Source organism: Oncorhynchus nerka, linkage group LG21 (assembly GCF_034236695.1).
Source record: "Oncorhynchus nerka isolate Pitt River linkage group LG21, Oner_Uvic_2.0, whole genome shotgun sequence".
Classification (NCBI taxonomy): domain Eukaryota; kingdom Metazoa; phylum Chordata; class Actinopteri; order Salmoniformes; family Salmonidae; genus Oncorhynchus; species Oncorhynchus nerka.
This window is the reverse complement of record NC_088416.1, coordinates 3,283,836-3,302,074: the sequence shown is the minus strand read 5'-3', so window position 1 is coordinate 3,302,074 and position 18,239 is coordinate 3,283,836. Positions and strand designations below refer to the sequence as shown.

Below are 18,239 nucleotides of genomic sequence, written 5' to 3'. Positions count from 1 at the left end.
GATGCATAGAGGCACTGCAATAAGAGACAATGCTAGTGATGTACAGTATATTGTTAGCTTGATCTATGTGAGTGTGATTCGTTGATTCATTTCATAGTTCCTCATTTCAAGCCGAAACGCCATTTGCTGATGACCGAAATGATATACACATTGTTCAGACGACCTATGCAAACATCGTTAAAATGTTGTTTGTCACCATGCCTCAGGCTTATCTACAATATTGTGTAAACGCCATTGCCAACAGATGCTTACAGAAAGAAATGTGAAACTGATTACGAAACGCAGATCCTGTATTTATTTTGTGTAATATTTATTTTATAGAACTTTTTCAATCCCCCGATTTCCTGTATTTGTAAGCAGACATTCAAATCCTCTATTCCTGCTGCTGCTCTGGTGAAATAAGAAGTGACTGTGGGTCGATCATAAGGCTAAACGTCTGCCCAGAGTGTGTGTGTGTGCATTCGTGTGTGTGTGTGTGTGTGTGTGTGTGTGTGTGTGTGTGTGTGTGTGTGTGTGCATTCGTTCAAGCCTGTGTGTGCGTGCTCTGTGCATGTCTGTGTGTTGGTCCCGGATCTCTGGAGGATGTGTGTATTAAGCTGTGTTTTATAGAGAAGCAAGCCTGGGGAGCTATGAGTGACAGGTGGAAATGAGTTTGTATTTTGTTTCATTTTTTGTTGTTGTCATTTAGCAGACGCTCTTGTACAGAGCGACTTACAGGAGCAATTAGGGATAAGTGCCTTGCTCAAAGGCACATCGGCTGATTTCACCTAGTCAACTTGGGGATTTGAACCAGCAACATTTTGGGTTCCTTTGCTGAACCTCTTAACTGCTAGGCTAACACCCAGCCCACACCTCAATGAAGAGGAGAGCGGGGAGTTTCTTATTGCTTTGCTGTGGGTCTCAGTTGCTGATAGACACCCTGGCAAGCTCCATTGTCCCTGCATTCTTAGAATCCTGCTTGCCCTATGTTGCCACAGCGATTCTGTTTATGGCTTCATTATGCTTTGATTGGCACATTGTATGACAATAGTATGACACAATACCCGTTTTCTTGTGGAATCGTAACTGTGTATTATAAGGAGAATAGTATTATGAGGACTAATACCCTGTGTTTTATGAAGATGTTATAGTATTATGATGACTAGTACTATGTGTATTATGAAGACATTATAGTATTATGAGGACTAGTACTATGTGTATTATGAAGACATTATAGTATTATGATGACTAGTACTATGTGTATTATGAAGACATTATAGTATTATGATGACTAGTACTATGGGTATTATGATGACTAGTACTATGTGTATTATGAAGATATTATAGTATTATGATGACTAGTACTATGGGTATTATGATGACTAGTACTATGTGTATTATGAAGACATTAGAGTATTATGATGACTAGTACTATGGGTATTATGATGACTAGTACTATGTGTATTATGAAGATATTATATTATTATGATGACTAGTACTGTGTGTATTATGAAGACATTATAGTATTATGATGACTAGTACTATGTGTATTATGAAGACATTATAGTATTATGTATTATGTCACCCCGCTCCTCCGCTCTCTCCACTGGCTTCCAGTTGAAGCTCGCATCCGCTACAAGACCATGGTGCTTGCCTACGGAGCTGTGAGGGGAACGGCACCTCAGTACCTCCAGGCTCTGATCAGGCCCTACACCCAAACAAGGGCACTGCGTTCATCCACCTCTGGCCTGCTCGCCTCCCTACCACTGAGGAAGTACAGTTCCTGCGCAGCCCAGTCAAAACTGTTCGCTGCTCTGGCCCCCCAATGGTGGAACAAACTCCCTCACGACGCCAGGACAGCGGAGTCAATCACCACCTTCCGGAGACACCTGAAACCCCACCTCTTTCAGGAATACCTAGGATAGGATAAAGTAATCCTTCTCACCCCCCTTAAAAGATTTAGATGCACTATTGTAAAGTGGCTGTTCCACTGGATGTCTTAAGGTGAACGCACCAATTTGTAAGTCGCTCTGGATAAGAGCGTCTGCTAAATGACTTAAATGTAAATGTAAATGTAATTCCTAATAGTCATGATAATACTGAAGCTTTCCGTTGCAGATCCTACTGATGTGTTATAACAGATGTGGCTGCACTAGATAGAAGTGAAATCCTATGGTTTGTTCCTAATGCACTAGGTTCTCTATTTACATTATATTTGTAGATAGTAATCAAATCATGTAGTTTGTGCGTCCCTGAGTTGGTTTATATGAGTCATATGATATATTGTACCGTACTGGAGCTTTCCTAGTATTGCAGTTCCTAATGATGCGCCAGAATATCTATTTGGATTCCGTTACTAGATTTAAATCATGTAGTTTGTAGTTTCCTGTCCGTTTGTACTTCCCTGTACTTGTTTATATGAGTCACATGATGAACTGTATGCATTTTCCCGGGACAATACGAGGTTATTGGACACCCCCCCTCCTTATATCAATAAATAATATTCAATTAAACTCAAAGTTCATTTACACGTGGTTTATACTATAAACATGGATACTATAATAGTATTGTATTATATCCTACACTGTACAGTAATGATGCTTTATCCTAACTGAGAATGCCACGTTGTCACTGACTCAGGCTTGGCATCAATACTCACAACAGGATGATCATGTTGGGTCAGCGATGGTGCACATCAACCACTGACTGTATTTGCCAGTCCTAAGGTCATAAGGTCAGGCACAAAGCAATGAACAGGGAGGGAAATGTCATTTCCGACTCAAACATTGTAAAACGTTAAACAACAGCATGGGCAATTGGTTTTTCGCTGGAGGACCGACAGGATTACTGAGCAACTGGTGTTTATGTGAATCAGACAAGTCAGATTGTAGTGAGAGGTGGACTAGTAGGAAGAGGCCTAGAAATCCATAGACGGTCCCCCATAGACACAGATCTGGGATCAGCTATAGCCTCCCTAAATCATAACCTTTGCCGTAAACGTGGGGAAACGTGACGTTGTGCCTTAGATCGGCATCGTGGGGCAATTTACACATTCTAATATGTGACAATCATCCAACTTCAGCTAAAGCTGAGCAAGAACTACGCCTATTCTAATGATTGTATTTATATTCAATTCAATTCAAACAACTTTTATTTTCTGTGAGGGAACTTCATGGGGGGAAAACAGGCTAATGTCCCATTCACATGACATGATAAAGGTCTGACATTATAGCCAGAACAGTTGAAGGAGCCATGAAATTGAAACGAGACGTGTGTCTTTGAGAGCATGGCTGGCTGCTGCAGTGTAGTAGGTGACTGGGGACCGATTTTTAGAACCGCCACCTGCTCCCTGAGTCATTGGTAAACACATTCATTCACTCTGCATCTTATTCATTACCAGTAGTCAGGACTCAGGCACACACTCATATTGAAGCTTTCTTATGCAGATGATCCTAGTGAGGCACTAATGGACTAAATTATCTATCTAGATGTAATCCTATATATTTCCTGGTAGGGAACGTCATGTGTGGTGATGAGTGTTACATACAGTACAAGACGCATAGCAACATAGAACACAAACCCATGCTGTATAAATTATTAGAAGGGGTTGAATATCATTCTGATGGCACCCCTCTGTCTATCCATCAGACTCTCTGGGCGGTCCGTTCCCCTCCACCACCCACCGATGCCACCACAAGCCCAAGCGCTGCCTGCCCATCCAGCAGTGTGGCGTTGTGGGCGGGGGCCAGAGGAGAGGCCTGGCCATAAGTCCCTTGCTCTTCCACCCGAACACCAAGGGCTCCCAGATCGCCATGGACCTGGCCCAGAGGACCGTCAAGAGGCAGGCCAGCTTCTGTAACGCCATCACCTTCAGCAACAGACCCGTAGCGTTGTACGAGCAGGTCCGGATCAAGGTATGTAGAGATTTAGATGGACACAACACCACACCCAAGGAGGTTTATTTACAGTGTTCAAAGTATTCTAACAACGGTAGATTCATTTTATTTGTTGATTTTTATGAACATTTTCAAGAACAACAAAAAAGCCCATCCCTCAACGAGGTCCCCAATCAACATGTTGAACTGCCAGAGAGGCACCAGAACATCCAGTTGTAGGGAACTTTTGTAGGATGTTCTATACATGGTGGGATGCTGACACCATAGGCTCCAAAGATGGTGACGCAAGATACGGAGAGAGATACTAACACGGATCTGTAAAATAGGTGAGACTAGCTTTGATGTGTACAGTATCTGATGTATGCACGGTATATATAATGTAAACACACCAAGTCAGGATGGTGATGTGAACACACACACACACACACACACACACACACACACATCTAGCTTATGAGCTTGTCCAGGTAAATCCTTCTTTCAGTCTACTGCTGCTTCCCCCTCCTGTTCCTGTGTCTCCCCAAATAGGCTTAGCAGCTTTCCATCTAACAAGCCAGCATGTCAACACAGTCAAAGCACTGGGTCAATACTGTTTATGGCTCCAGGGCAAGTGGTTGTGGCTTTACTGGGTGTTGGTTAAACAGTGATGAGTGAATAGCAGCAAGCACAACAGTTAATTCAGCCAAGTGCTCTAAAGCAGTGGTTCCTAAACGTATTTTATTTATTTATTTATATATATACATACAGTAGGCAAAAAAGTATTTAGACAGCCACCAATTGTGCAAGTTCTCCCACTTAAAAAGATGAGAGAGGCCTATAATTTTCCTCATCGGTACACTTCAACTATGACAGACAAAATGAGGGGAAAAAATCCAGAAAATCACGTTGTAGGATTTTTAATACATTTATTTGCAAATTATGGTGGAAAATAAGTATTTGGTCACCTACAAACAAGCAAGATTTCTGGCTCTCACAGACCTGTAACTTCTTCTTTAAGAGGCTCCTCTGTCCTCCACTCATTACCTGTATTAATGGCACCTGTTTGAACTTGTTATCAGTATAAAAGACACCTGTCCACAACCTCAAACAGTCACACTCCAAACTCCACTATGGCCAAGACCAAAGAGCTGTCAAAGGACACCAGAAACAAAATTGTAGACCTGCACCAGGCTGGGAAGACTGAATCTGCAATAGGTAAGCAGCTTGGTTTGAAGAAATCAACTGTGGGAGCAATTATTAGGAAATGGAAGACATACAAGATCACTGATAATCTTGCTCGATCTGGGTCTCCATGCAAGATCTCACCCCGTGGGGTCAAAATGATCACAAGAATGGTGAGCAAAAATCCCAGAACCACACGGGGGGACCTAGTGAATGACCTGCAGAGAGCTGGGACCAAAGTAACAAAGCCTACCATCAGTAACACACTACGCCGCCAGGGACTCAAATCCTGCAGTGCCAGACGTGTCCCCCTGCTTAAGCCAGTACATGTCCAGGCCCGTCTGAAGTTTGCTAGAGAGCATTTGGATGATCCAGAAGAAGATTGGGAGAATGTCATATGGTCAGATGAAACCAAAATATAACTTTTTGGTAAAAACTCAACTCGTCGTGTTTGGAGGACAAAGAATGCTGAGTTGCATCCAAAGAACACCATACCTACTGTGAAGCATGGGGGTGGAAACATCATGCTTTGGGGCTGTTTTTCTGCAAAGGGACCAGGACGACTGATCCGTGTAAAGGAAAGAATGAATGGGGCCATATATCGTGAGATTTTGAGTGAAAACCTCCTTCCATCAGCAAGGGCATTGAAGATGAAATGTGGCTGGGTCTTTCAGCATGACAATGATCCCAAACACACTGCCCGGGCAACCAAGGAGGGGCATTTCAAGGTCCTGGAGTGGCCTAGCCAGTCTCCAGATCTCAACCCCATAGAAAATCTTTGGAGGGAGTTGAAAGTCCGTGTTGCCCAGCAACAGCCCCAAAACATCACTGCTCTAGAGGAGATCTGCATGGAGGAATGGGCCAAAATACCAGCAACAGTGTGTGAAAACCTTGTGAAGCCTTACAGAAAACATTTGACCTCTGTCATTGCCAACAAAGGGTGTATAACAAAGTATTGAGTTAAACTTTTGTTATTGACCAAATACTTATTTTCCACCATCATTTGCAAATAAATTCATTAAAAATCCTACAATGTGATTTTCTGGATTTTTTTTTCTCATTTTGTCTGTCATAGTTGAAGTGTACCTATGATGAAAATTACAGGCCTCATCTTTTGAAGTGGGAGAACTTGCACAATTGGTGGCTGACTAAATACTTTTTGCCCCACTGTATATATATATATATATATATTATATATGAATTGCAAGAAAATTATCTTTAAAACTGATAAATTCTCTCCTCACCCTATGACAAAATGTGTAGAACTGCAGGAAATAAGTTTTAAACCTGCAATATTTTCTGTCCGCCAACAAGAGGGGTGTGAAGAGAACAGTGCTTGTGCCCATAGAAATAGACTTGGCTCGCTCGCTGGGGGGGAACGCGTGATGTTCCCCGATGCTGGAATGGGGCCTGGGTGAAAAATGTTTGGGAACCCCTGCTCTGAAGTACACCTAAACCTCAAGACAACGTAGGCTTTTGTCTTGCATTAGTTTTATTTAGGTACAGATCAGGGTTTCCGTTAACCGGTAGAAAAGAAAGAAAAGCTGCTAAAACATTTTTGGCTCCGGCCAAATGTCCGGGGGAATTTTAGCCTATTCATTGATTGAAATACCAGTCGCTGTAGCATGAGATTTTCTCCTACAGCTCATCAAACAGCTGGTTCGTTGGTGCTGGAGTGAAACGTGCTTTTATAAGCCCAATCATTGTGCAACAATTCTTAATGCAATCGCCTGTTAAAAACAGTTTTGATGGCCACGATTAAAAAGAGCTACTATTTTTATTTCTCAACTGGTAATTGCTTTGCACTTCCCATTCGCAAGTCAAGTGCATAGGCAACTAGGCAGGCATTAGTGTGTCACACACCACTTTGCAATGAGCTGAAGGAAGTATGAATTTTGAAAACATATACTTAACTGTTTGAAACCTGAACGTTTTACTACAGTACATATTATGAGGCATGTCTTACCTGGCTTCGAAGTAGCCTAGCCAAAATCCAACCAAACGTACCATATTCCATATGCCATTGAAACCAGTAGCCTATTCCTCTCATGTTGTATTGTATATATTTTTCTCTGTGCGCTTCTGACAACTGTGTTTTCCTGCTAATTGCATTATGAAACAAACATTTGCATGTTTCCTACTGCCTTGTGCGCATTGCTGTGCTTATAATGTGAAGAAATAATAACGTATCAATATTTTAAGCTAAATATTCTGATCAGTTGCACGAGCGTCATTGCTTTTTACATTGTATTGGAGATGTAGCCTAGGTCTTCTAGTTGTATGAATTTGGGAACTATCGTCCCACAACTGTCCCAGATTTAGTTTGTAATAGCCTATTTCTTTCACACGGAACGACAAGCTGTCCAATAGAATAGGTACACTTTTCAACTATGGGGGATAGCAGATTGACATAGACTAGTGATTTTGCTGTTCATTACTCCTGTTGTTAGCTGAGGAAAATCAAATGTGGCAGTAATTTTCAAATTGCGCATCGGATTTCTGCAAGAAGGACGCACGCCATTGCATCCTAGAGTCGCATGGTCTGTTGAGATGAATTGCCATAATCTAAATGGGATTTCTGTCACTGTGGGTGGACACCCTAATCAGGTTACGCACCCAATGCATATTGGGTCCGTTAAATGTCTTAAATGTCCGGAAAAATGAAAATGCTGCAATGTCCGGTAAATTAAAATGCTGCCTGTCGAAGGTCTGCCACCATATTTTACTAACGGAAACCCTAGTACAGTTACACAACCAAGGCAAGCCATTCACTCAACAAACCAAATAGGCCCATTACTTGCTTTCTTTTGCAACCTGTCAGCGTTGTATAGGCCTCGGTCACAAAATGAAATCTCATTGACAGACAATACACAAAGGGAACCTTCAAACTTCAAGGCAACATTTAGACTTCCTTATGAAGTACAATCCTAGACCTTTACACTCTTATGCTACGACAAACTGCTGTAAGACCATCGACCTATCATAGTCTGTCCTCCTTCCACAGATCACTAAGAAGCAGTGTTGCTGGAGTGGAGCTCTCCGTCTGGGCTTCACGGCTAAAGACCCGTCCCGTATCAACCCAGACAGCCTGCCCAAGTATGCCTGTCCTGACCTGGTCTCCCAGAGTGGCTTCTGGGCCAAGGCACTACCTGAGGAGTTCGCCAACGAAGGGAACGTCATCGCCTTCTGGGTGGACAAGAAGGGCCGGGTCTTCTATAGAATCAATGAGTCCAACCCGATGTTGTTCTTCAGTGGGGTGAGAACAGGAGAACCTCTGTGGGGACTGATAGATGTCTATGGGTTGACCCGTGGAGTGCAACTACTAGGTATGTTAAGAAAGCATGCATGCACACCTACACATACATCTCCATACCATTCCTCACTTCTAGCTTCTTGGTACGGTGATGGACAATGAGAGAATTAGGAGGTTATGGCATTTGGTGATCACCCATGCCTTTACGGTGAGCACCTTATGGTCATACAGAATGTAATGGTGCGTTTTGTCCACTCCAAAGTCATGTTAGGTTTTGTAACATGTTTACCTACTGTAAACATAGTGTCTCCTGACTGGGAATGAAATATATTTTCTTAAGGTGGATGAGGTTAGTGATAGTTATTCTAACCTAATGTGAACCACTCTAAGATCTGATGACAAGGTCTTTACAAATGCTATCTACAGTGCCTTGCGAAAGTATTCGGCCCCCTTGAACTTATTGTTGGATATTTCAAAAATTGGGCGTGCAAAATTATTCAGCCCCTTTACTTTCAGTGCAGCAAACTCTCTCCAGAAGTTCAGTGAGGATCTCTGAATGATCCAATGTTGACCTAAATGACTAATGATGATAAATACAATCCACCTGTGTGTAATCAAGTCTCCGTATAAATGCACCTGCACTGTGATAGTCTCAGAGGTCCGTTAAAAGTGCAGAGAGCATCATGAAGAACAAGGAACACACCAGGCAGGTCCGAGATACTGTTGTGAAGAAGTTTAAAGCCGGATTTGGATACAAAAAGATTTCCCAAGCTTTAAACATCCCAAGGAGCACTGTGCAAGCGATAATATTGAAATGGAAGGAGTATCAGACCACTGCAAATCTACCAAGACCTGGCCGTCCCTCTAAACTTTCAGCTCATACAAGGAGAAGACTGATCAGAGATGCAGCCAAGAGGCCCATGATCACTCTGGATGAACTGCAGAGATCTACAGCTGAGGTGGGAGACTCTGTCCATAGGACAACAATCAGTCATATATTGCACAAATCTGGCCTTTATGGAAGAGTGGCAAGAAGAAAGCCATTTCTTAAAGATATCCATAAAAAGTGTCATTTAAAGTTTGCCACAAGCCACCTGGGAGACACACCAAACATGTGGAAGAAGGTGCTCTGGTCAGGTGAAACCAAAATTGAACGTTTTGGCAACAATGCAAAACGTTATGTTTGGCGTAAAAGCAACACAGCTCATCTCCCTGAACACACCATCCCCACTGTCAAACATGGTGGTGGCAGCATCATGGTTTGGGCCTGCTTTTCTTCAGCAGGGACAGTGAAGATGGTTAAAATTGATGGGAAGATGGATGGAGCCCAATACAGGACCATTCTGGAAGAAAACCTGATGGAGTCTGCAAAAGACCTGAGACTGGGACGGAGATTTGTCTTCCAACAAGACAATGATCCAAAAGATAAAGAAAAGTCTACAATGGAATGGTGCAAAAATAAACATATCCAGGTGTTAGAAAGGCCAAGTCCAGACCTGAATCCAATCGAGAATATGTGGAAAGAACTGAAAACTGCTGTTCACAAATGCTCTCCATCCAACCTCACTGAGCTCGAGCTGTTTTGCAAGGAGGAATGGGAAAAAATGTTAGTCTCTCGATGTGGAAAACTGATAGAGACATACCCCAAGCGACTTACAGCTGTAATCGCAGCAAAAGGTGGCGCTACAAAGTATTAACTTAAGGGGGCTGAATAATTTTGCACGCCCAATTTTTCAGTTTTTGATTTGTTAAAAAAGTTTGAAATATCCAATAAATGTCGTTCCACTTCATGATTGTGTCCCACTTGTTGTTGATTCTTCACAAAAAAATACAGTTTTATATCTTTATGTTTGAAGCCTGAAATGTGGCAAAAGGTCGCAAAGTTCAAGGGGGCCGAATACTTTCGCAAGGCACTGTATATATGACTAACATTTGGCCCTAGTATGTCTGCACCACTATAGCACATGGGCTGCAAATGCAGCTTACCATACATACCATAGAGATAGACATAGCCTAGCGTTAGCCAAGGCTTAGCATGCATACCATAGCGATAGACATAGCATGTGATAACCTAGCGTTAGCCAATGCTTTGATGTACCCAGGGCCTATGGCATACTGTGCATGTTTCTGTTCTCTAGGGATTCAATGTGTCAATGTTGTCATCCCCCTTATGATAAAAATAGACAAGGGGTTTGGTCACATGTTCCATAGATAGCCCATTTGATCCTAATTGCGAGCCGTGCCAATTGACAGGAGTACAGTGGTATCTCCTGTCTCGGATAGCAGAGGGGTGTGATGTTGGAGTCGTTTTATCTGAATCCCCCCCAGTCCCCCCGCACTCCTAGTCTTGACGGGAGGCAGTGATGACAAGTAGCGATAGAAACCTAGCTGTATTCCTGAACAGACTAGCACGGACTCCTGAGAGTAGCAACGTCAGACGGGGCCACAATTTGTTGGCCCAAAGTTCACATTGTCGTCTCGCATTACCGTGACGCCGGAAAGCAAGAATAGCATCGGGGGGGAGAGAAAAAAGTTAACAAAACAAACAAAAAAGATTAAAATGTCAAGAATCATGTGTGTTCCTTTGGCTAAAAGTATATTTCCTACAATACTTAGACAGTTTGAACTCTCTTCTATAAGTCACTTGGGGAGATCCCTGGCGTCTTGGTAAACCGTATGCTGCTCGGAGTGCTGTTACAATCGCTCTCTTCAGCCCTAGTTAAATCAACACACAGCCTTTTACAATCAGGCTATAGCCACGGCAGCCTAGGGTGCAGAGCTCCTATAGGTCCTCAGGGGTCCTTCTGACTAACATCTGCCCTCATCATACTGGTCGCTTACATCTGAACTGTAACAGTCCTAACATTTTCTTCCCCAGATGTTTTTTGTTATTTTCCTGCTTTAGCTTTCCAGCTACATCCAAAATATATACATCGTGTTTACAATAAAACCAGCATCCTCTTATCTCTCTGTATACACAGACATGCAGCAGTCCAGCTATTTTTCCCCCCTTCAGTACTGTAGGCCTACACATTCTTATTTAGGCACAGTAATCTCTTATAAGGATGGAACATGGAACAATCTACCTTATTAGGGCTTCGTGAAATTTCACGTGACAGGAATGAACGTGGGCCTTATACTTGTTTCCACATACCACACGCAAACCTCCAGGCTGCCTTCACTTCATATTCCCTATCAGAGGTGGTATCTGTCAGACCAAATCACTTTTTTCCCCCCAAGCCTGCCGACACACATTATGTTACATATTCTATTCATTTAACTTAATGACTCCACTGCACTGTACATGCGCCAGGACACGTCTGTTTAGCTGCTACTGTTAAAGTCTAACATGCCCCCTAGGTAATCATCTAAGGTCAGATTTAGCTTTACCTGATAGTGGTTACGGTTAGGCTAAGGAAATGTTTAACTGATCACAGGTTTCTGCTTATTGGGAACGGCACAGATAGAGAAGTACCTGAGGCATCTGTTAGTCATCCTGGTGTTCCCACAGACTACTGTTACGAACCATACCTAGAATAGGTTTCAAACGGTCTGTTCTGTTTAATCAAATGCCAACCCCCGAAAGATTTATTAAATGAACGTAAACGATCCTTTATCACTGAAAAACAAACTCTGTTGCATTTCAAAACCCCTAATTACACACACACACACACACACACACACACACACACACACACACACACACACACACACACACACACACATAGAAACCGTTATTTACCATCTTACCAGCAAAGTGAACACACGTGCCTACTTCTAAAAACAAAGTGCATTTTGTCATTCGATTACATCGGTTAAAGTCCCCAGGGTTGTGTTGAGGTCAGCACAGAAGGTTAGGATGACAGCATGACCCCGGTTGCACCCGGCAACAACTTCAAGGCCTCCGATTATTACACATGGCTTAGTGTGATATAGTGTTTTCCCACACCTCCGGTTGGGTGATGAGCGTATTTTAAGATCCAAGCTGTAGATAATGAAACCCAGACAGGTAGAATTATGGGATGAATAAATCTAGCTACTCTGGTGTTGGCAGCTTCATTCCTCATACACAGACAGACGCGCACCTTCTCTGACAACCATGAGAATGGCAATGCACTGAACTTCCCTGCCTGCCTGTCTATCTCTTTTTAACGATCTCTTCTTAACCATCTATCTCTTCGTAACTCTCTATCTCTTCTTAACTATCTTCTCTGTCTATCTCTTCTTAACTATCTATCTCTTCTTAACTCTCTTCTCTGTCTATCTCTTCTTAACTATCTATCTCTTAACTATCTATCTCTTCTTAACCATCTATCTCTTCCATCTATCTCTTCTTAACTCTCTATCTCTTCTTAATCTTCTTAACTATCTATCTCTTCTTAACTCTCTTCTCTGTCTATCTCTTCTTAACCATCTATCTCTTCTTAACTATCTTCTCTGTCTATCTCTTCTTAACTCTCTTCTCTGTCTATCTCTTCTTAACCATCTATCTCTTCTTAACTCTCTATCTCTTCTTAACTATCTTCTCTGTCTATCTCTTCTTAACTATCTATCTCTTCTTAACTATCTTCTCTGTCTATCTCTTCTTAACTGCCTTAACTACATACCAACAAAACTAACATTTAAATGACTTCAAATGTGATACATTCTCAGTCCTGTAGTGACTCCGTGTCTTTCGTGTGCATCATGGCAAATAAACAAGCAAAGTTGACGAGAACTTAACATACAACACCCGTCCTGCCTGTCACATTCTGTTAAAGGTCCCCAAAGCACACACATCTCTGGGTCGCTCCTCTTTTCAGTTCGCTGCAGCCAGCGACTGGATCGGGCTGCAACGAACACTCCAACTGGACCGTGGTATCTCCATCTCTTCATTCAAAGACTCGATCGTGGACACTCTTACTGACAGTGGTGGCTGCTTCGGCGTGATGTGTCGTTGTTCTCTACCTTCTTGCCCTTTGTGCTGTTGTCTGTGCCCAATAATGTTTGTCCCATGTTTTGTGCTGCTACCATGTTGTGTTGCTACCATGTTGTTGTCGTGTTGTGTTGCTACCACTCTGTGTTGTCACGTGTGGCTGCCATGCTATGTTGTTGTCTTAGGTCTCTCTTTATGTAGGTAGTGTTGTGTTTTCTCTCTTGTCGTGATGTGTGTTTTGTCCTATAATTTGATTTTATTTTGAATCCCAGCCCCCGTCCCCCGTCAGGAGGCCTTTTTGCCTTTCGTTAGGCCGTCAATTGTGAATAAAAAATGTATTCTTAACTGACTTGCCTAGTTAAATAAAGGTTCAATACAAAATGTAATAAAAGGAACGTGTACTGGGTCGTTCCACGAAATGAGCGGCCTTCTGCATCCCTTTGATGTGAGATGATTTGACTCCCCGTCACAATTGAAAGGCTGTCACGACCCACGCTTCCATCCAACCAATTCATGCGGATGAATTACCCGATGCATGAAAACAGTCACAAACGGGCCGATGGAAACATGAAATGCGAATGTCTAATTTTATAAATGCCGAAAGACAATTTGTTCGATCAAAATGGTGGGATCTTTTGTGTCTGCAAAGTTATTTTTTGGGAGAAATAGTGGTGGAAACGACTTCATGCGCAAATATTGACATATTAACCATCATATAGAAGGAAACTTGTAGTCACGCGATGATATGTTGTGCGGTCCTCCCACTACGACTCGGGAAAGCATGCATTTTGGATGAACTTCACAAGGTGGTGAAAGTGCAAGATGATGAGCTTGATGCTCCTGTCCAATAAATATTGAGGGTCTTGTTCTGGGAACTAGATTATCGATGCTTGGCTGCCCTTTGACAGATATAAAAAATATCGCTCTTTATCCATAATGATCTCATCATGTAGCCTACCCGTACTGTATCTGCAAGCTGTTGGCTAGAGGAGCACATGTGCCAAGACCAGAGTGGGCACATTTTCTATATAACGCAGCAGTTTTTGTGACAAAACCATCAGTACAGTAGAGTTGAAAAGGTGATGGAAACCCATTTAACTTGTATTTTCTATTTGGTACATTGGAAATTAACGGCAAAGGTTATTTTGTTTATGTGCACTACATTATCACACACAGACTATTATCCGCAAGTCAGTTTGATGGAGACACATTTCTGGTGGGAAAAGTAGATGGAAACCTAGCCACTGACAAAGTTTTGGCTTGGTGGCCAAACAAATGATCTGCATCGATCAATATGGGTAATCTAGGAAGCCAAATGATTAAACACTTTGGCCAACCTGTAGCCTAGATGTCACAGCCATTCATTTCTGGAACATTGTCAGTCATTACATGCATTTCAGCAAGCCCTATAATTTTTCCACTTCTTTTGTTGTGTTGCAGCCTTTTTTTTTGTCACTAGACTCCACAAAATACCCCATCATGTCAAAGTGGAATTATGTTTTTCAAAATATTCACAAATTAATTTAAAAAAAAAAAAATGAAAAGTCAATAAGTATTCAACCCCTTTGTTATGGCAAGCCTAAATAAGTTCAGGAGTACACATTTGCATAACAAGTCACATAATAAGAAGGCATGCACTCACTTTGTGTGCAATAACATTGTTTAACCATTTTTAAGGTCCCTCGGTTGAGCAGTGAATTTCAAACACAGATTCAACCACAAAGACCAGGGAGGTTTTCAAAAGCCTCGCAAAGAAGGGCACCTATTGGTAGATGGGTAAAAATAAATAAAGAGCAGACAGTGAATATCTCTTTGATTACACGTTGGATGGTGTATCAATACTCCCAGTCACTACAAAGATACAAGCGCCCTTACTTACTCATTTGCCAGAGAGGAAGGAAACTGCTCAGGGATTTCACCATGAGGCCAATGATAACTTTAAAACAATGACAGAGTTTAATGGCTGTGATAGGATAAAATGTAGGATGAATCAACAATATTGTAATTACTCCACAATCCTAACCTAATTGACAAAGTGAAAAGAAGGAAGCCTGTACAGAATAAAAACATTCCTGTTCGCAATAAGACACTAAAGTAACTGCTAAAATTTTGGCAAAGAAATAAACTTTATGTCCTGAATACAAAGCGTTATTTTTGGGGCAAATCCAACGCAACACTAAGTACCACTTTTCATATTTTCAAGCATGGTGGTGGCTGCATCATGTTATGGGTATGCTCGTCATCAGCAAGGACTAGGGAGTTTTTTTATGGCAAAATAAAACGGAATAGAGCTAAGCACAAAAAAGACAATTAAATACATTTTAATCCTACTTTGTAACACAACAAAATGTGGAAAAAATCAAGGAGTGTGAATACTTTCTGAAGGCACTGTATATGCTTTTTGAGTCATTAAATGCATTTTTAGCAAAGATGCAAATGTACATGTTTTTTTTAAATACATTTTGTATTGAGGTCAGCACAGAACACTAGTCTTGAAGCCTTTGGGGATATTATTGCACATGGCATAGTGTGATTTAGTGTTTTCCACCCCTACAGTTGGATGATGAGCATAGTTTAAGATCCCAGCTCTAGCTAATGAAAGCCAGACAGGCAGAATTATGGGCTAGATACATCTAGCTACTTTGAGGATGACATTTTCATTCCACAAACACACACATGGATGGAGAGAGAGAGAGACACACACATCACACACAGTCTTAGACAGACACACACGCACACACCACACACACACCGTCAATGACGACCATAGAAATGTAGATGCGCTTGCCTGCCTGGCTGTCAATCTATCATCTCTCTTATCTGCCTTCTCCTTTTTGGCACCATTAAGCTCACCTTCCCCGGCAATATATGTAGCCATAAACAAGTCCATATCTTTAATGGCGCTGGAATTTGGGAAAGGTGATAGCGTGACACTTCCTGCTAGAGCCTCCTAGGTAGGAACTGACCCAACACTGTTAAAATGAAGTGCTTTGTAACAATGAGCTCGCCACCATCTTGTAGGAGACGGAACCTTAACAGTGCTGGAGTATTGAAACACATCATCCTGAGATGTTTTGAAATATTGCATGGTGTGTTGTAACACCACTAAATCAAGCGTTGTGCAACACCTTGCCAGGGACTGGGAGCACTCACAGAAAATATTTAAAACACTATTTTGGTGTTTCAAGTTCTGTTAAGTCCTTCTCTTTTGGTGTAGTTTCCTCTCTCTAAAGCTTCTAAACACCATTATGATGTTTTGAATCCTGTCTAGTGCAGAAGTAGATCACTTTTTCTGGAGTGTCTTAATGTTTAACTTTGTTTTATGTATTTGAGAACTTATACAATTTTGGCTGGCATTGTCAGACCCAACTGAAGGTTGAACTGCAAGAACTTGAGGATTCTGCCTTTACCTCTTTCATTAACAATAATGCATGTGGGAATGGGTGCAGTCTTCGTTGAACGTCATTTTGCCTGACGGTTTTGATAACTGCTCGTCATGATCCATTACACATCATGGCACAACAAGCTTAACGTAGAGTTTTCTTTCTTCAAACATGCACACGATATTGTGTGAGAAAAAAAAATCACAAAGTCCAAATTGTTTGAATTACCCACAATCCTCTGAAAACAGAGTCAAGTGGCAAGACAGGAAATGCAAGGTGATTCAAACCAAAGACTTCCAATGAGTTCAATCACTCAATGTTCTCTTTCTTTGGTTATCCTCATAAAAGACACATTTTCCACAACATATTAAGTTGGACGTATTTGTACATTATTTTGGTCAAATGGAAATAGTGAATAATTGAAACGACTTGCATCCATTTTGACACTTTATTGAGACAGTTCTGAAATGATTAGAGGGGATAGAGATAGGTGGGATAAACAGAATGAAGGGTTGGAGCAGGGAAATTATACCTGGTCTTCGTTGGGGAGAGGGGTGACTAACCCGGGTGCGTTACCGCCAAACTATTTCAATTCACCACAGAGTGATTTCCTACAGTGTGGCTGTGTGGTTCAGCGGGTAACATTCCAACAAAATGTACCATCTGTTCTGCCTGTCCTTTTCCCAATCTGTCTAATGAAGACAATTTAAGGTGGAATTCCACAATTCCATATTTTTGCTGTACTTTTTAGTACCTTTTTGAATAATGTATTGTATGGTCGTATTTTACATGTCTGCTGGACTTACCAACAAACAGGAGCAGAACTTTCGGGGGAAGCATTTTAAATAAACTTTTGTTGGCGTTTATAGATTTGTCATCTCCGTAGTCTCTTATCATCAACCAATATTTAGGCTATAAACCACTTGCATTTATAAACCATTGATTTTATGAGAAACAAAGTTTTTGTGTTTTGACGCTGCCTTTTACATGCACTGAAACCCTAAGAAGTGTTTTCACACATTCTCTCAAAAACACCAATATTCAGGTGATGAACCACTTTGGGTATTTCAGGGTACTTTGTTTCTGTTTTAAAGAACATTCGGTGTATTAAAACACTTACATTGGGTTTACATTCAAAGCCCCTCCCAACACCAGATCTCAGCTTAGGTGCACGACTTTTCATGGTTTCGTGACACAATCATGGTGTATTGAGACTTTCTACTTTTACAGTGTAGGTAGGAACTGATTTACGGTTTCAGGCCTTTAAAGCTACAATACTTAACTTTTTGGGCGACTAAACCAAATTGACATAGAAAGAGTTATAGATCTTCCATTCCCTTTGAAAGCAAGTCTAAGAAAGCTGTAGATCTGTTCTATGTGTGCTATTTCTATGCTTCCCATTCCGAAGTTTCGTTTTTGGGTCTTTTACTTTAGGTTTTGTACACCAGCTTCGAACAGCTGAATAGACAATATTTTGGGTTATGTAAAATATATTTCACAGTACAATGATTCTCTACACAACGACTGCTAGTTTTGTCACATAAACTGAAATGAGGTAAACTATTAGAATTTTAGCAACCAGGAAATGCCGATATCTGCGTAGTGCATCTTTAACTGGGCAAATGCAATGTCTTCTGGGTTGGGGCAGAATA

The 18,239-nt window shown here is 41.5% G+C and overlaps 1 protein-coding gene across 1 annotated transcript in view; it reads left to right on the top strand.

The window, feature by feature from the left end:
• The window catches only part of LOC115103695 (E3 ubiquitin-protein ligase NEURL1-like), a 69,603-nt gene that overhangs the window by 16,491 nt on the left and 34,873 nt on the right, over positions 1–18,239 (top strand). The window contains exons 2-3 of the mRNA XM_029624569.2: positions 3,628–3,893; positions 8,041–8,362. Coding sequence (XP_029480429.1) covers positions 3,628–3,893; positions 8,041–8,362 — 588 coding nt within the window. The remainder of the gene's footprint in view (positions 1–3,627; positions 3,894–8,040; positions 8,363–18,239) is intronic.